The sequence below is a fragment of the Tasmannia lanceolata genome, unplaced genomic scaffold (genome assembly GCF_043159265.1).
Source record: "Tasmannia lanceolata isolate RefF3 unplaced genomic scaffold, GAP_Taslan_0.1 ptg000037l, whole genome shotgun sequence".
Taxonomy (NCBI): domain Eukaryota; kingdom Viridiplantae; phylum Streptophyta; class Magnoliopsida; order Canellales; family Winteraceae; genus Tasmannia; species Tasmannia lanceolata.
The window spans coordinates 9,341,655-9,361,160 of NW_027518714.1; the positions used below are offsets into that span (position 1 = coordinate 9,341,655).

At 39.2% G+C, this 19,506-nt stretch overlaps 1 protein-coding gene across 1 annotated transcript; it reads right to left on the minus strand.

Moving 5' to 3' along the window:
- Positions 1–222: 222 nt before the first annotated feature.
- On the minus strand, positions 223–13,082 carry LOC143860866 (pre-mRNA-processing-splicing factor 8A). Its single transcript, XM_077371710.1, has 26 exons — positions 12,598–13,082; positions 11,417–11,540; positions 11,178–11,270; positions 10,686–11,076; positions 9,837–10,326; positions 8,940–9,730; positions 8,663–8,748; positions 8,380–8,562; positions 7,896–8,210; positions 7,471–7,775; positions 6,918–7,372; positions 6,713–6,839; positions 5,347–5,588; positions 5,105–5,228; positions 4,823–5,012; positions 4,593–4,700; positions 4,058–4,311; positions 3,157–3,773; positions 2,946–3,052; positions 2,575–2,829; positions 1,969–2,442; positions 1,724–1,885; positions 1,456–1,653; positions 1,095–1,373; positions 638–880; positions 223–427 (listed from the first exon to the last, which is right to left on the minus strand). Exons 1-26 carry the CDS (start codon positions 12,861–12,863, stop codon positions 236–238), a joined length of 7,071 nt encoding a protein of 2,356 aa, XP_077227825.1. The 5' UTR covers positions 12,864–13,082; the 3' UTR covers positions 223–235.
- Positions 13,083–19,506: the final 6,424 nt, after the last annotated feature.

Below are 19,506 nucleotides of genomic sequence, written 5' to 3' on the forward strand. Positions count from 1 at the left end.
CAGTACTGTTATTACATTGATGAAATTCCAGCATATTAATACACATTCGACGCACTCCCGCAGGAGGATCGATATCACGATGTAAGCAGAAAATCAGATCAAGTATACAAGAGACAACAGCATCTTTGTCAGCAACTTTCGCATGAGTCCAAGTTCCAGGGAAAACGTGCAAGCATATGTAACCATGAATAGCACAACCCAACAGCTCGTGGGCGTGTTCAAACCATTGGTTCGCTTAAGTGAACGTGTCCTCCCGATCTCCCTCCGCAGTCTCACCTTCCTCCAAGTTACTGAATTCGAGAAAATGTGTTGGTCTGTGGTCCTCGTGATAGTAGTCTCGAGGCGTCCCAAGCTTTACACCGTATTTCATGCTCACTGTATGCTTCACTCCCATGAAATTGTAATTCCATGGACCGTTGTCTGGAATCTGAAAACCCCACAGAAGGTCAAATTAGAAATTAATCGTAGCAATCACTGAAAAGGACCCAAAGTTACTTCTTTAGGAATAAGAATGCACAAGCCCACTTAGCAAGGGCTTTTGCAATGGGCTAGAGTGCGAATAAAGAAGAAACGAGTACCAGGAAAGGAGATAAATTCTTTCTAACTTCTGGGTTTCAAGAAAAAATAGTAGTGTTACCATGTAAAACCCCAGGAAGCGGTCACTGAGAAGCATCTGAACCTTCTCGTAATGGGTTGGTAGGTAACCATGTGGATTGCTTCCTGTGTCCTTATTGACACGCCCCCATTCATAACCCGTTGGTGTAAGCTTATAGGCAGTCAAAGAGCATGAGCCTGGAGTGAAACTACACGTTAGAATGATGCATTTCTCACCATCCCACTGCTTGTTGTTCTCGAGAATCCGGGCATGGCTTGTGAGATCCTGCAAAACAAGAGAAAATGACAGGGGTGGTGCTTAATGGATGGCTCAAATATTGCAGCCAAAAAGATTTAGGGCTCCATCTCCCTAGCTAAATTATCAACTATCCATCATGCGTAAGAATTAAACTGAAAACAGAACAGAACTCAGATAAGAAAGAATTGACAATTCCTTTGACCTATCAGAAATACCCACAGAAGCTCTGTATGAAACAAACCTGAGGTGATAACTGAGGAAGCTCGTTTGGTTGTGTATGCATCCATCCCAATGGCTCTAGGTCATTCAAAAAATCGTGCTCGGGTAGGCCCGAAGGGAGATGGACTTGCTGATGAGTCCCCCATTGGGGTGGCATGGCTATACATCGGATTTCCTTAACCTGAGGGTTGTCGGGAGGGCTTATGCCATACAGGTACCCTGAAATCTGAGTTCGAAGATCTGCTACGCAAATAAACTTCTTCAAAATGTTCTTGGGCATGATGTACGTGTAACCCGTCTCCTGTTATCAGGAATTGCTACAAGATTAACCATCTGAGGACATTCAAAGATCAAAAGAAATAAAAGAGGTCAAGTCACAGTACCTTGATGTCCTCCGAGTTCACATAAATATGATTAACTCGGAGATACAAATTTGTAGCTGAGATTGCTCTCACACGCCAATCAGTTTTAGAGCCAAAAGCGGCCTGCTCGTAAGGGCTTGTCGTGGTGACAATGAGTTCATCACCATGCACATTTGTTGTCCTTGTTGTAACTGCAGTAAGCTGGCTCGCTTCTTTTGCCTAAAAAAGACATAAGAATGATGATTAGCCACAAGAAAACCAAAAAATATTGTCTCAGCCAAACACATACCTGTTTCTCAATCTCTGCAATCTGCTGCCTCTGTTGTGATGGTGGAGTTATCTCAGCCCCAAGTATTATATCACGAATTTCCGACTGAGTCAACGCCGATGTGTTTACATTGTTCTTCTTGGCATAATCTGAGAGTATAAGATCCCTCAATGCAACTTCAACCTGTAATGAACGAGATATTAATAAATCTCTTAGTAGTAACATTCTGGAAGAAAAAAGGAAGACGAGTTGACATGTAAAATCACCTTCATCCATTGATCATCAGTGAGAGATGGCCAGATATGATGTGGTTCAGTGACTATTGTCTTGTCAGGTTTCAGTAACATTTTTGCCTTCTCATTGTTCACATGGAGTGCTCGTAAGATCAATATGAGACGAGAAAATGCAGTATAGGATGAGATACTCTTCAGCCAATCATCATAAATATTGAAAAGAACCATTTGCGGCTCGGTAGCCTTCAAAATCAAATCGCCAAACTTCTCAATTTTCAAGCAAGCCTGGAATGGCAACTGGAGCTCACTTCCCTTGATTACAATGTTGGGGAAATCAAGTAGATGGACCTCTAAAGGATCAAGCATTCCTTTGCGAGTCACAATGATTTGTTTTGGCTGCTCTTCAACAGGCAATGACCGGACCAGAGCAGCTACTTCTTCTGCCGTTTTCCACTTAGCGAGCTGGCCAAGACGCTTTTGCCCAGCCCAGACGCTAGTGTGGATGACCTGCAAGAACTCAGGAATTATGTCAAATACGGGCATAACAGTGAAGCCCCAATAGGTAGGGAAAATAATAATTTTTTTTTTAAAGATCCCAATAGGTATGGGAAAATAATAATTGAATGTCGTAAAACGAACCTTTAAAAATAGCTGTCCTGTTCTTGGGTTGAATATAAAGATGGCACCATTAATGGGTTTTGTAGTGAGATTTCCTTCAAATGTTTTGTGAATTGTAACACGGTACACATTTGTGTCATCAACAAACCATATTATTTGATTACTGAAGATCTCTCCATAGTTCTGAGATGACAAATATGGCTCTGTAGGCTCAGACGAATACAGCTGCAAACCTTTTCTTATCCGCTCCCTCAGAACATACAAAGCTGGATTCGACTGCCCATACACATGAAATCATTAGCTGCTTCGATTAGATATAATTTAGTGTCAAAAACTGGGCTACATGAAGTGCAAAAAATAAAAAATAAAAAATCATGGATTACATAGCTTACCTTCATGATCTTATTCATTGCTTGAGCAAGAAGGGGTTTCGATCCTGGAAACCAATTACCAAAGGCAGAATGCAAGTTATAGGCCAGATCGATCCCAATCATCACCCCTGAATATGAAACAAGATGTCATTGACACTTGAAAACAAAAAAGAAAAGAAAATAAAAGCGAGATAGCCATATATTCATAGGAGTGAATCGAAATTACGCATACCAGTTGGCGAGGGGTAGATAGACATGTTATCTGTTGTGTAATCCATAAATTTGGCCCTGGTATAACGTTCTATATCATGAGAATCATAGTCCCCCCAACGAAGCTGCACATCTATCCAATATTTATTGCTAGCTTTCTGATCAAATACATCCTTTGACTCGGCCACCAGACTGGGTTTGGACATTGGCCATCTATGAGCAGCAAAGAGAAGAATATCAGCACAAGAGCTGTTCATTTTGTAACTCTTCCTTGGATGTATTGTTTCTTTCTGCACTGTCTCAATTTCCAAAGCATCCAACTCCTGGTCCAAAACCTGGCAGAGATCCATGACAACACTCTCGTGGACCTTTTGCCAAAGATGAGCACGGAAAATCTGGATCAAAGATATCTTCAAGGTTGGAATTTTCCCGTGCATGAATATCCCCGTCAAGTCTAATTGCACTTGGAAACCTACATAAACATTGGCACGATTTATGGTAGGAGACCACCAAAGCGTAAATCTACGGTTAGGGATTTGATTGAGCCCAGATCTTTGTGCATTAGTCAATTTCTTATACTTCATGGACTCCTCAAAACCAGATGCCTTCTCCCAGAAAAGACCTTCCCAAGTAGGAAAACTGAAATAGCAGAAGGCCATGAGTCAGTAACAGGATCAGAAGACAGCATGCAAGTGCAGAGGAATTTGAAATTATTCAAGTTTCTGGTTCTGAGTGTAAAATTTTACACAACGAATGGATCATTTAATCTTGGAGATGACATTTTAACCTTCAAGTGAAAGGTTTGAGACCACTATTTAGCAATTTAAAGACCTGTCTATTCTTAATATTAATACGAGTGATGGTTCTCCAATCACAGATTATAATATGAAAAGCAAAAAAAATGGCGAAGATAAGTATCTTACTATGTTCCTTTAAATAATGTATGTTCAAGAATTCCCTCAACTCCACCAAGCGCTTGGATGACATCAGTCCGGTAATTGTTCAAGTTCCACAGCTTGCCATCATGCCGCTGGTGAGTCCACCAAAATGGGTTTTGCTTCAGAACTTGATATTGCTTAAAATCAGTGCGCACTCGCCACCCTTTGTCATACGCTAGAGTATGCCGGTCTTTCTGGAAAAGAGTATTGATTCGAGGTATCCCCCTATCCCAGGAGTCCTGCAACAGAACCAGGTAAACCATTAGAGTTTAACAAAGCCCCATGAGAATGTATAAACACAGCCACATCCAAAATCTCATCTCAATCATTACCAGTAAATGAACAAGTTGGGGTTCCTATTATCCTAAATCTGCTATGATCCTAACCACTCGAGCAATCTAATGTGGAACTAAATGAGGAATAAAAATGATAACAGAAATAGCAGATACCATGTCCAGATCTAAAATATAAATAGATGTTAAACAGCTAATGTTTCTTGTACAATAATCAAGAAACTTGCCTCAAGATCCTCAAGGGTTAAGCGCCTGTTTTGTGCTTGTGCTTCTTGCCTCTTCAATGCATATTCAGCCCAGACACGTTGTGAATCTATAAATTCACTCTCCCAGGGCTGTAGAAAAATAGGAAAGGATGGTTATAGCTTGGAAGCTATACAAAAAGTGGATAAATAACAAGCACGTCTAAGTTAAAGTGCATTAATGATATTAAGTTAAAGTGCATTTGTAATTTAACCTGTATGTAGCGATAAAGATTTGGAATGAGCTGATCCTCCTCATGACTCATACCACTCCGAAAATGTGTTACTCCAACATCTGTCTGTTGGCTGTACCGGAGGTCACTCTGTGGAATCAATATGTGACCCATAGATAACATGCCAAGTCCTCCAATTTCCTTTGGCGTGTAAAAAATGACAGGAGGGAATCTGGTGAGCAGAAAATAATTCAGAAACATAATAAGAAAAGAGTTTATGAATGGTCAGTTGAAATATAATCATTCAGCTAAGAAGAGAATTACCTGCTTGGCATCTTTGAATTTAACCCAATCTTGATACGGGTTTGAATTTTATTCTCACATTTGACAAGCAAATCTAGCAGCTCCTGTGTGTGTACAGTTGCTTCCCGAAAATAAGTCATTAGACCTGTCAAAGGCAAATGTTGAGCATATTGTGGTAACTCTTGGTATACAATGAGATAGTACATAGAAGTCCACATAAATATAGAACCTATCCAGCAAAGAAAAAAGATTCGAAAAAATACCTATAAGAGCTGTATTCCACTTGTTGACTATCTTAGTAAATGTTGTAGACCCTGAGGACATAAGAATTTGTCTCACACGATTCTCAAACACCTTCATGTGTTCATCGTCAACGCGTAAGAATGCTATTGCTGTTCGCTCTTTGGTCTGTTCATTCTGCAAGTTCCAAACTCCATCCTTTGTATTGCTGAATGCCTCTTGAGTCATTCTTATCTTTGGCAAAATCCGCACTTCAAATCCACACCTAGATGCCAAGAGCAAATATATTATCATATGGTAGAAGAGGCACAAAAAATAGATGCAGAATTGAACTCTCAAGCATCTGAACACTTTCATAATTGGACCAGCAAATAACGAGGGAGTGTTCCTAGTCCCGCCAATAAGAGTAGACTGAACCAGACCATGCCATGAAAGTTCCGTAAAACAAACTCAAATTAAAATCAGGACTTTGTATCTTTTTTGGGGGGGGTTATGGAGAACAAAATTGCAATGAGTCAACCGGTTCAGGAAATATGGCAGCTAAAATATTGCACAAGAAAAGAAACAACAGTAGTGTGAAGAGTTCAGTAAACTGGCGTTTTTAGTCACACAGGAATAAAAGAATATCCAATGACAGAAACATCATCAGCTCATTTGGAAAAAAAGAAGAAGAATCATCATCAGAAAAATTAGTAATGTATACCAAGCTCTTTATGTCTCATTGGCCTCGAGTAAGGAAAGAATTTGAGGATTGACATTCTTTGGAATTGGAACTAATATATCACTTTTATATTAATGAGATATCAATTTACTGATATAACCTTTGACGATACAGAATTCTTTAACAGCAACCAAATCTATTCTGGTTTTTAAGATATTTAACTAATATATTGAATTTGTTGTTTCTTTTAGGGAAATGATTTTAGCACTCCACAAGTTTGATATGTGGGGAAAGCTTCCTGTCTTTTAGTGTTTAAAGGGGTGTCAAACGGTTATTTACAGTTCCCAAAAAGCTCTGACAATGCCAATTAAACACTAAAAGACACTAAGCTTTCGCCACATATCAAACTAGTGGAGTGCTAAAATCATTTCCCTTCTTTTATATTCCCTTTTGTATATTCCGAATGGACCATCTTGATCTCCCTCTTGTTTTGCTTTAATAAAGCTTTCATCACCATTCAAAAAAAAAGATATTGAATTTGTACTTATGAGTTCATACTCAGTTGTGTATAATCAAAAATCTAGCACGGTTAACACAAACCAAAGCCAAAACAGCCCAACGGAACTGAAAGTTAAAACTAATACAACAGAGACTACACTAATTGGGAAAAGCTCATCTGCCATACCATGAACCATTGAAAGAAAAGCAATCTAGAGAAATATACATACATGCTGAAAAGCAAGTTGGGGTTGTCCTTGCTGTAAACAGAAACAAAGCTGTTTTCCCACTCCAATGTTGTGATGCTCCGAGGAAGTCGGTTCTTCATATCCCAGAAAACACTTCGGCCAAGGTTGACTGCAAAGCAATAAGAAGTCAAGAAAGACATTCAATTATAATCACTGAAAAAAAAAAAGGATAGAAAGTAAAGCTTACCATCATGTTTCATGAGCCTCATTCTCGCATCTCTTGGCCAACACTTCTTATTATTGTACCCAACCATATTTTCATTGTTCGGATCAGGATGTTCTGTAAGATACCGCTGAATGAGGTCCCGTGCCTCTTCATGAGTAAAGCGGAACAATATGTGTACTCTGTCTATATAACGAGAATACAACCGAATTGGATGCTTTGTTTCTACTTTGGCATCCCAATATGTAATGAATTCATTAGGCATTTGAGGCGGGCCAGCAATTTCACTCCCCCGAGTCAAACCGAGAAGCAAGAGATCCAACACCAATCCATAGTATTGCACAACAAAGGAGGCAAACTGGAGACCACGGATTAGACCATATGAGTTCGTGTGACTCATATCTTTGTATGACAACACAACATTATTTTTAGCAGTGACGTAATCAGCAATGTTGTGGTCGAGAACCAACCGTAGAAGCCTGCAAAAAGGGACAGTTTAGATATCTAGACTCAACAACTATAAGCAGATCTCATGAATTTCTTCAGCATTAAAGTTCAAACTTCAAATTGTGTGTACCTATTCAGCATTGTCAGGTCAATCTTTTCAAAGAACTTCTCGAACTTTGTCTGAAGCATGACAACACATTGTCCATCACTAGTGTCCCAGATACCTTGTAAATTGTTTATACCTTGACACCACTTGTAAACTAGGAGTGGGGGTGGTTCTGAATCCGCAGGTTTAATCCAGTTGGGAAACAGATGGCGCTTGTCGCCTTCATACCATAAATATTGATCAAGATACGCATCAGTGATTTTCTCGAGTGGTTCAATCTCATACACAGGAATGAGATAACTATACAGATCCATGAACTCAATGCCAACCTGCCAAAGAATTAGCTCTTAGATTTTTTATTTTTTTTAAACATTAATTGTCAGTTCAAATCTGTAAATTAACCACAATGAAAGCAACTCTCATAATCATTTAACATCAAGTAAACTTACTTCTTTAAAAGCACGCTGTGTAAGCAGGTGACGTTTAATCCTTGACAATGCCTCATGTGGATTGTCATATGCTTGTTCAATTAGACCCAGCTCTTCCCTTTGTAATTGGTTTAGTCTCACCGCCACGCTATACGACTCCTTCAACCTCTCAAGTGCGAGGATAAGAAGTTTAGTATCATGTTTGTAGGATAGCGGTGGAAATGGAATGGGAGAGAATTTTCTTGATTCCAGCCAATGAACAGTAGTGGTATAAATAGCCACAGCTTCTTCTGGTGTGACATATGGACCATCCTTCAAATAATTGTGTTGACGTTCCTGAAAAGATAGATGATGGAAATAAACACCAAATAGCAAAAAATGAAGTGAAAAATAGAAATACCCTCAAAGGTGCCATGACTTATTTTTGGCAATAATATTTGTGATGCCAAGGAATAACTATCAACAATAGTTGCAGTTGACCTAAGAAAGTAACAAAAATTCACACCTGTTCGGCCTTTAACCATAGACGAGTCAGTCTTCCAAGATTCTTCCGACAAACTGTCTTGTCAACCGTTGCACCCCTTCTAATACGCTCACGGTTATAATGAGCAACATTCGTCCACCAATCCGCTTTTGACTTAACATAACGGAGAATCATGTTCTCAATGGGGACCGGCAGCCCAGGCACCTGCGAATTCCTAAATATGAGAACGCAGTGAAGGAAAATAAGATATAGCAATGTAACAGTGAATTCCTAAGCATCTAAAGCATATATCTCAAAAATGTACCTTCCAAGGAATGTTTGCTTTCCAACAGCGCCATGCTTCACTAAGATGCTGCAAGATAGTCCTAGCCTTGTTCTGCTTGATGCCCTCTGAAAACCAATGATAAATAGTTAAAATCGTACAATTTCGGTATAGCAAGGATATGCAAAATAAAGAAGGGACGGATAGCAAATAAAGTGAACCACGGAAACCCATAGGCCACAAGAAGAAGAAGAAGAAGAGATCACTTATTTGCACTGAACATAGAAAAAAGTGATAGGTCATATTCATATAACGTCACCTGGCATTGCATCAAGAACATCATGCATGACAGCGGCTCGAAGCTCCAAGTCAAAATGGCTTTCAACTCGTTGCTTAGTTACAGTCTTGGCAACGCCTTTTGAATGGCGCCCTTCAAACTGCCGTGCAAGTAAATTGCCCAACCACCTTTCCAGCAAAGGCACAATTCCACGGAGGAAAAACAGCCACACCCTCCACATCGGTGCCCAGAAACCACAGCCAGGTCCCTTCCCAACAGGCCCAGTATTGAAACGGTAATAAATTAAGTGCTTCAAATCTTTACACATTCTAATTTGCCGCATAAGTCGGTACTTGTAACGATACATACCAGTCAATTGACCAACATGAGAAAATGTATACTGTAAGCCATCTGCTAATTGGAATGCATCCACGTTTCCCAAGCGGAACTGGATGTTGGCATCCACAACAAGCTTAGTGAGCCGCAAAATTTCACGACACAGATGAAAAGCATTTCCGAAACGTGATTTCTTGCGCTCCTTCGTAGTGAGCGTCTTCACGGGCTTCAAATTAAAATTGTAATCAAGGTGAAGATAATTCAGATTTTTTCTATGTATCAACAAGTTCAGCATGTTGTACCCTTGCTTACAAACTTGAAGACCCGCTTCTGCCCAATCCAGTTCCGTAGTTTGAAAGAACTTAGTCGCTTGGAGAGAGCGGAACAAGTGTTTCTTTTTCTGCGCCTTAGGAGGTCTGTGATGAAGCTCATTAAGCACAAAACACTTTAATAATTTCTGGTAGCTGACACGGACTTTAACAGGATATGATGGAAGGCTGCAAGAGGAGTCCAAGATACACGACATTAAACAATACAAAAAAAAACATAGAATTAAATGAGATGTATCTAGGCAACAAAAAGATGGAGGCAAATGGAACGTACCAGTGCTCCTTGTACCAATCTGATACAAGAGGTATATCTTCGGCCCTTCGCATCCGACCAGATCTCATGTTGAATGGGCGTGGTGCAAACAGAAGTGAAATACCTGCCGCTGTAGTATCAGTATAAAGTTGAGTGCTCTGCAGAAGAGGATCTACCCCCACAGGTAGTGTGAAATCATCATCATCTTCATCCTCGTAAACTTTCTTCTCTCGTCGATCAACCTTATTTGCAGAGGTTATGGGGGCAATTAGAGGGTCATAATAAAATGCAGGCAAATCAGGATCCTCGGTTTTTATGTACATTATCATCGGAGTGTGATAGACACAAAGTTTGACTTTCCTGGGCCTATTGTTGTAAAGATGAGGAAAAGCAATTCGGTACTCCGTCCTAGGTTTCGAGCGGATAATAAGTTTGTTGATGTCATTGAATTCATTCCAATCTTCGTCACCTTTCTCCATATCACGATACAACGGCTCAAACTTGGGGCCTCCTACAATGGGTTAACACGAGTGAGAAAAGGAATGATGCACAGTGGGTACAATTAAGTGATTAACTACGAAAAATTCAGTGCATTAAAATACACAAAAAAAAAAATTGTGACACATGCACCTGAGTAGAACATCAACATGAATCTACACTCAATAAAATGACGTTTCCAGCCCAATGCATTCAAAGATAATACATTAGCCTAGACGGCTGGAAGTGACAATGCCTTTAGTGCCTACATCCCTTTAATCCCAAATATATGTGGTTTTCCAAAAATATTAGGAGCCAATAATGTTCTAGAAGCAACCAAATGAGACATTTTAATGGCTTAAGCACGTAAGTCTATAATGAGGAAAGACTTACCAGGTACACACATGTTCAGGGCTTTCGCAGTGAAGAATGACTCCATATCAAATAAGTAGAAGTAGTTGCGGTCAATTAAATCCGAAAGCAACTGTCCTGCAAGCCGGTGAAGTGTTGCCATGATTGGAAGCGACAAATGCCATCTCCTATAACTAGGACCATTAATGAGCTTTGTTTTTACAAGTGGTTTGTGATCATAGAACCAATGATACACAGCAGAATCTTCTTCTTCATCCATTTCTAGCTGTATGGGCTCCAATGGATCTACGTCTAATAAATTGTCCGCATAGTCCAATGGAGGCTCTTCATCATCAAAAGGTGGAAAACGCATTCTTTTGAAGTGCCTTCGATCCCTTTTTTCCCTTCGCATCATGATCCACATCGTACCCCACTGTAAAGATCCATCTTGCAAATCATTCACAACCAACTAATAAATTTGCACACGATATTTCATAGAGAAACAAATGGCATGCCTGGTGAAAAACAACATACCTGTGCTAAGTATATGGGTTCGACTACCCATGGTATTTCATTGACAAATGTGATTGCTCCGGTTATGTGATATAGAATCTTAACGTCACGTACCTATGACCAAGACAATTTTCACAATGTAACATAAGAGATATCAAATCAGCCCATTGTAGATATAGCATAATGAATAAAAAAATATCAGTAAAAAATAAAGCTTCGCATAGAATGTGAATTCTTACTGCAAGAACCTAAACCCTTACCTGTTCCCAAGGCATTGGCATATTCTCAAGAAGTTTGTATACCGCATGGGGAATAAATTTAAGGGCTCCAAGATACACACGCTTGTCGTGACGGTATTTCTTTGAGGACATATCTCCATGGTCTCTGTCAAAATCAAAACAAGAAAACAGTGTACATCAGAACCTAAAAGTGATTTTCAAGAAAATGACAAAATGTAGAGAGCAAGACCATCCAAAAGGAATCAAGTCATTGATTTGACATGACACAATCAAGTTAGCCGGTAAAAATCATGGTGATACGCCATAACTGAAAGGAGCAATTTTTCATTAACGACAAAAAAAGTAAAAAATTCCCCGTATTGAAAAGACCTAGAAGATGCATAGTTTCAAAACTCCCCTGTTGAAAAGACCTAGAAGATGCATAGTTTCAAAACTCCCCTGTCGACTCCCTTTTACCTTGGCCACATTCTTATCCGAGTTAATCAAAATCCCTTCCGACTCTCCCAAGTTATGACCACGTCATGCCGAGTCGACTAGGATTTTGTTTTGGCCGCGTTTTAAAACAGTGAGAAGATGTCAAGATTTTAAGAATTCATAGATAACCCTCTTGCACCATGAATAGGAAAGAATGGAAGAAAATGATCCATGTAGACGAACCCAACTAGTGTCGGGATTAGACTTAGCCAATTTGAGCGAGGTAGATCCATTCACCTTCTTCGTGAAAATTTTCTAAAGGATTCATTAGCCGAACCCAACTAGTTTGGGACAAAGGCTTAGTTTAGTTGAGTTGAGTTGTATAGATAGCCCTCTTGCATTTCCAATAGTAAACTGAAACTAGTTAAAGAGCTGTCATCAAATTCTACGCACTTATAATTCCCTCTACTTATCACACCATGTTCGATGATGATGATTCTAGCCCCACACAAATTCACTGAAACAAAGTTAGGAACTCCGCCAACACCCACTACTGTACTACAAAAATTAGATAAATCCCAACCCATAAACAAAAATTGAAAATCAATCGTGTAACCCAGTTCCTAGATGTTTAACATATACCAATTTTGATTTAGACTTCAATAAACAAATATATGGGAATCGTCAACAGCTAACCAAACCCTAAGTCTTCGTTACAGAAGAACATATACATAAAAAACATGTAAAAACAAAAGAGGGAATTGAAAGGCATAGTAAAATTAGGGAACCTGATGATCTTGCGCACGTGCTCGGGGGGCATGTCCTCTTTCTGAGTCTCGACGAATCCGAACTTTCGCTTGTCACCATAGCGCTTGGAATTGAGCTGCATCCATTTGCGGGCTTTCTCTTCGAGACGAGCCTCCGCCTCCGCCGGAGAGAGCGGGATGCTGTAAGACGGCTGCATCGCCGGCGGCGGAGGGATCGACGACCCTCCGGTGCCCGGCGGTGCCATCTGCGTCGAAGATCCCACACCTGCTCCTCCGTTGTTCCACATCTTCTTCTTCTTCTACAGGATTCTATAAAACAAGAGGGAAAAAAAAAGTAACCCTAGAAAAAAGGTAGAGAGGATTGGAGATTTTCTCCTCTCCTTCCCTAAAAACGAAGAGTGCAGGGGTTTTGGGGGTTTTTTCCTCTCCCTGTTTGGTTTTTCAGGTTTTTCTAGGGTTTGGGGGTGTTTTTCTTTGGCTCTGTCTATACTCTACAGCCAATGAGAGTCGGTAGTGAAGAGGTCGAATGAGTGTTGTATAAAACCTGACCCGGTTTCATAGTCCACCGGACTACTGATTTTAGGCACTATCTTTCTTCGAGTTTTTTTAGATTTTATATTGTGTACGCCCGTGTAGTCCAATATTTTTCGAAAAGTACTGCACGAGCCAACACTCTAGGATGATCTAAACCGTCCATTTGACGGGCTTCAGCTTAAATAGGTCGTGCCCAAAAATAATTTCCATAGGATGATCCCTAGTTCCCAGCCCTCATATCTATAGAGGAACGGTATATTATGGAGACCTAAAGGGCTATATAGAACATTGGGCTATGATCATCCTATTGAAATGTTTTTTGGGGAAAAACTAGGGGTGGCAACGGGGCGGGTCGGGGCCGGATGTTGGGGTCCCCTTCCCCTTCCCCTTCCCCTCTGCGGGGAATTTTCCCCCTCCCCTTCCCCTTCCCCTCTGCGGGGATGGTGGGGAATCCCCCTCCCCTCCCCGCGGGGAATATCTAATCCCCTTCCCCTTCCCCTTCCCCTTCCCCTTCCCCTTCCCCTTCCCCTTCCCCTCCCCGCATCCTTCGGGGACAAAATCCCCGCCCCGCCCCCTCTTTGGAACCCAATCAAACCAGCAAACAGAGCTTCTTTCTTCTACGTCCATTACAGACAATATTGTGATGAATGCTATGATTCTATTCATGTGATCAACAAACAGATGGACAAAATCAGAAATGCATGGATGAGACAACAAACATAAATAACAACAGGACCTCATCTTTCAGCAATTTTCTGCATAAATTATGGAATGATAAATAGGAAATGAGCACCAGGATTACCTTCATTAACAGGCAGCCAATGTGCAAAAAGTAACTATTTCAATAGTCACAATGAACTTTAAAAGTCCATAAGTGGGCGCTCACACACGCAAAATAATGTTCATTAGTTCATTCTGTATAGCATGTTAACCCCCAGATGAGCATGAGAAATGAGAATGGAGAAGAGAACAAAATCAACAAATGACTTATTTCTTTAACTGCAATTCAGTCTAGTGCTGACATGAAACAAATTTCTAGTAGCTAAATTTTTCTTGTTGAAAATTAAAACCTGCAATCCAACCCTACAATTTTGTTGGCACTACGATTTTTTGATAATTGCATACACTCAGCGTCTCAGGCTCTCAGCTTGTCTTTATTATTTCAACATCTGTGAAAAGGTTATTATAGTTCCCAAAATGCTCTCAGAAGCTAATTAAAAGGAAAAGACAAGCTAAGTTTATGTTTGGGGGAATCTTGTAGCCGATCCACATAGTTTCTAGTAGTTTTCCTTAAAAAAAACACTTAAAAATTTACAAAAAAATGGCATTGATTAGCGGGGAATTTTTATAATCCCCTTCCCCTTCCCCTTCCCCTTTGAAATCGGGGAATCCCCTCCCCAAACGGGGCGGGGCGGGGCGGATCCCCGCTTTTTCGGGTGAAATTGCCAGCCCTAGGAAAAACCTATTTACATCATGGACCATCAAATGGACGGTTTGGATAATCTTATAGTGTGGGCCTTACATTATTCTTTGAAAAACACTGGACTATACGCGTTTACACCATATAAAATCAATATCATAAAAAAAGGGAGGCCTAGTGCACGAGATGGAGGGAGCCTTGTGCACTAGGTGGCGAACAACCCAACCCTTGGAACATACTACAGCCCCAGATGGTGAAGAGCCGACATCGAGGTGCCAAACCTTCCCGTCTATGTGAACTCTTGGGGAAGATCAGCCTGTTATTCCTAAAGTAACTTTTATCCGTTGAGCGACGGCCCTTCCACTCGGCACCGTCGGGTCAGTAAGGCTGACTTTCGTCCCTGCTCGATGGTTGGGTCTTGCAGTCAAGCTTCTTTCTATGCGGGGCACACTGAGATACTGATTTGATCGGAATGGGGGTATGAATTGTCCGTAGGGTGAGACCTATCGAAATGGTAGAATGACAAAACTACCCATGGCGTTTTTGAAGTTAATGACTGAAATACCCATTTGCTTTAAGCAAATACTATATTCTCCCCTTTCCTTCCTCGGGCCACCCACAGTAGTGCAAAACGACTAAAAAAGTAGCCATAAATACAATGGAGGGGTGGACCCTAGAAGGAAAGGGGGTGAATATACCATTTCCCTTGCTTTATAATTAAGGGAGAGTTATGAATTACAATTAACTCCAAAATATGTTAGAAACCGAAATTTCTAACATTTTTATTTTTTTTTAAATTACAATTAACCGAAATTCCAGACCGAAATTCTGAAATTTCATAATGACCGAAATCCGAAATTAAATTTCGGATTTCGGTCGAAATTTAAAACCATGTCTATAGTTATCCTAATAGGTAAGAAAAATTATTTTGGAGGATTAGAATTGATGGCATATCTTAGTTATCCTAATAGTTAATAAAAATTATTTTTTGAAAAGAATGTGAGTGTTTGGCATACCCTAAAAAAAATTATGTCCAAATAAAAAGTATTTTTCAAAATTAATGTGAATATTTTCATATTATTAAACAAATTACAAATCTCCATTTCAATATTAGATACTAAAAAAAGATAATATTGCAAACAAATCATAAATAAAAATAATAACATTTTCAAAAAATCACAAAAGGTTATATTTAAAGCCATTTTGGATCCCGCTAGAATTGTGCAGGCATAAGCTCTGTTATGTATAAACGTATTGAGAGAGAGGTGGGACAATGTCATTTAGGAAGGAGAGTAGGCGTGACTTCCTTTTTATCATCTTCCATTTGCATATAGCTATAAATAGTTTTATGTAAGTCTTAAGGAGTGCAGAGTGGCAGTGGTATTCCACTTACAGATAAAATTAACTTACAGTGATCTTTGCAAATAGAAAACGACTGTGTAAAATGCCACTTTTACAATCAATGGTAAAAGACATTTTGGATCATGCATGTGAAATGAGGATCGTTGATCTTGTAGAACATCATAAGGCGACCCACACGGTGATATGTGCATGTCAGCGAGGGTTAGTTATGTGGTTATATGTTCTATGTATTAGGTTGTGGATGTTAGTATGTTGTCTATGTGTTATGTAAGTGGGTTAGTGGGGTAGTGATCTAAAACTACTTTTATACTTGTATTTAAGTTTGGTATTTCACTTAAAGGAAGAAGAATAGAAATTTACAGCAAAGGAAACATTGTTTAGGAGAGCATGGCTCTTCTTGAATTTAGCTGTTAGGAGGTCCGGTTGGCTCGAATCAACCTCTTTCTTCTTCTTATGTATTTTGTTTTTGTTTATTTGTGTTACGGTCAATTAGACTCGTAGCAAATTGGTATCAAAATCAGGGGCGATGCCAGAAATTTTGCACAAGGGGGGCAAAAATTATAGTAATTTTTTTATCAATCTTAAAATTAAGATAGAAAAAATTTCTATCTGAAATTTTGCACAAGGGGGCAAAAATTATAGTAAATTTTGCACAAAAAAGGGAGATAAAAATGGTAAAATTAAAATTTTAAACTTATTTTCTATCTTAGGGATGATTGGAAAGGGGGGCATATTTTTTTAAAAAAGGGGTAAAGATAAAAAAATATTAAAACATTAAGGTATATTTTTTTTTTCCAAAAAATTAAGGGGGGCAATTGCCCCCCTTTCCTCTCATGTGGCATCGCCCTTGATCAAAATGGTAAATCCTACGCCATGGCTGTGCCTTCAGGGCTTTTGGAATCCCTACACGATGATTTCCAGCAAATCAAAGTGCTTTATTTGAAAATGATGGAAGAACACATGAGATTTGTGGAAGGCTTCGAAAAAATCAGCAAAGAGATCAAATAAATGCATAAAGACAGAGAAAAGTTAAATCTTGAAAGTGTTGATGTTTATGTGAAGAAAAATACGAGAATTGATGGCGATAAAGATAGTTTTGTTGAAGACACCACTAAGGATTATCATGATCATTTCACTATTTTGAAGTGGCATCATGAAAAATCTTATTCCCACCCAACTTTGATCACAATGGAATTTGTAGGCGGAGTTTGAATGATCACGGCCGTTACGATTTTGGACTCTAGCGGATTAAAGTATTTTATTCAACAATTTGACTTTGAGGACAAGGTTGTTGTAAGAGGGAATGAATGATATGTGCATGTTAGTGGGGTTAGTTATATGGTTATATGTTATGTGTGTTAGGTTTTGGATATTAGTTGCTGTCTATGTGTTACGTAAGTGGGTTAATATGGTAGTGATCTAAAACTACTTTTATGCTTGTATTTAAGTTTTGTATTTCAATGAAATGAAGAAGAAGCTAAATTTCCAACAAATGAGACTTTGTTTAGGAGAGTCATAGCTCCTCTCGAATTGAGCCATTAGGAGGTCCGGTTGCCTCGAATCAACCTTTTTCTTCTTCTTCTCTCTCTTGTTATTGTTTATTTGTGTTACGGTGAATTAGACATGTAACACATGGTCTTTGCCCTGGTTAGGAGAGAGAGAGAGAGAGAGTAATAGTGACTTCTTTTTAGTATTTTTCTTGCAAATAAGGACCAATTTCATTGGTATCCAATGGGATCTGATAAGTCCCTTTGTGTTCGCGTGAAGATTATTCAAGTACCACTAAGACAGACAGAAACTGTTTAAACATTAAGACAGAGTTCAGGTGAGGACCACGACATTGAAGGTCATTCGACTAACACAGGCGCGAAGGGTAGCGTGCATCCCCAAATGACTTTCAAAATCCCTTTTATTAGTACTGAGATTCCAAGTGTAAACACGACCCCAATGATCAGGCACAGTGTAAATTATCCCCCCCACCACCAGTGTAAGTTCCTGGCTCTGCCCCTACCTAACACCATGTGAGACGTAATTTGAGATAAGTTGATTAGAATTGGAGAAAGAAGACGAAGAATAATTTGGCAGAGAGAGAATTTATATTTTGTAGGTTATTTATTTATTTTTTTCAAAATTTTTACCACTTAAATTCAAAGTGTCGTTGAAAATACCAACCAAGTTTACTTTTTGGTCAAATGGAGACCGAGGTTTATTGTATTCGAAAAAAGACTCAAAGACACTTCTAAATACTTCAAGAAACTTTTGAATTTTTCTTTTTAATCTCTCTCTCTCTCTCTAAATGGTCAAGAAATTCTATTAACAAAAAAAGAAGCATGCATCATGACCAAGATGGTCGGATCAAGAGAGGAATTAGCATAAAGGAAGGAACGGATGCATCAGAATAAAACCACTCAGCTGCAAGGGGAAGGAAGTCAACCTACAAAGAAGCAACCCTAACATTAAGAAATTATTTTTGGACCTAGTCACCCCTACGCAAGAGCATCAGCCTCACTGTTTGCGGCCCTTCTAACATTACGATACAAAACAAAACAAGACCCACTATATGAATCTCATGCACCATATGTGAAATCCACTAAGGGTGGGAATGACTTCCGACCAACCATCGGATAACATTGACGGAATCCTCCTCCACCACCAATGTTGAGAAGGTACTCTCATATGCAAGTCTTGTACTTTGAAGGACCGCTTTAAGCATTGCTTCATTAGAATTGCCTCTACCAATCAGACCTGAGAAAGCCGAATTAATGGCCCCTCTCTCATCTCTAAAAGGGCCTCCGGCTCAATGGCGCTGGATTGCCCAAACTCAATCTATCAAAGTTAAGCTTGAAAAAGCCCAGAGAGGGGGAACTCACCTAGGGCAGGAGAGGATCCCTATGCAACCCAGTAGAGCAAATATAGCGTCATTGCCATCATAAATCGGGACTAAATGTATACCTAAAGTACGGGAGAGATTTTGCCTAAAAATGCACAAGGAAATAATCTTTATATACAAGTATAGTGCGGTCTTTGCCACATTGCGGAATATTCTATCATCTCTCTTATCAAATCACGCAGGTGGTTGCTAAAAGTATTAGATTCCATAATATTCTCTCATTTTATGTTCTCTTTTTATATTTCCTCTTCCTTTCTTTTTCTCTCAGTTCCCTTTTCTTTATATACATTTTATTCGTCTTCTTCTCTTTATTCTTCCTCTTCTTTTTATTCCTCCGGTTCTTCTTCTTCCTGTCATTTCTAAAGTACAAGTAGAAAAATACAAGGTTTCACAATTATATTATATTATCAAAAGGAAAGAAAAATAGGAAAAATCTCGGCAAAATATTATCTATGATAGAGCAAGAAGAAAAGTAGAAATAAATGGAAAAACATAAAAATGTAATATCAAGAAGATGAAGAAGAAGAAGAAGAAATGAAAACAAAGAAGATTAGGAAGAAGTGAAGGAAACAAATTTTAAAAAATTTACCATTCTAAATTTAATGTCGTTCTTGAATATATATAACTTTTACTACTTTTAAAAAACCAAAACAAGTTTTGCCGCTAGAGATTGAATTCACTGCTCTTAAAGGTTTCTATTTGAATTTTACTACTCTTAGAAACC

Excerpts from the sequence above, each read along its gene's own strand:
- LOC143860866 (XM_077371710.1), bottom strand. The coding sequence starts at position 12,863 with ATGTGGAACAACGGAGGAGCAGGTGTGGGATCTTCGACGCAGATGGCA. Across the intron at positions 6,840-6,917 it reads GAGGCTCATGAAACATGATG|TCAACCTTGGCCGAAGTGTT; the intron begins GTAAGCTTTACT and ends ATTGCTTTGCAG. Across the intron at positions 428-637 it reads GCTTCCTGGGGTTTTACATG|ATTCCAGACAACGGTCCATG; the intron begins GTAACACTACTA and ends TGGGGTTTTCAG.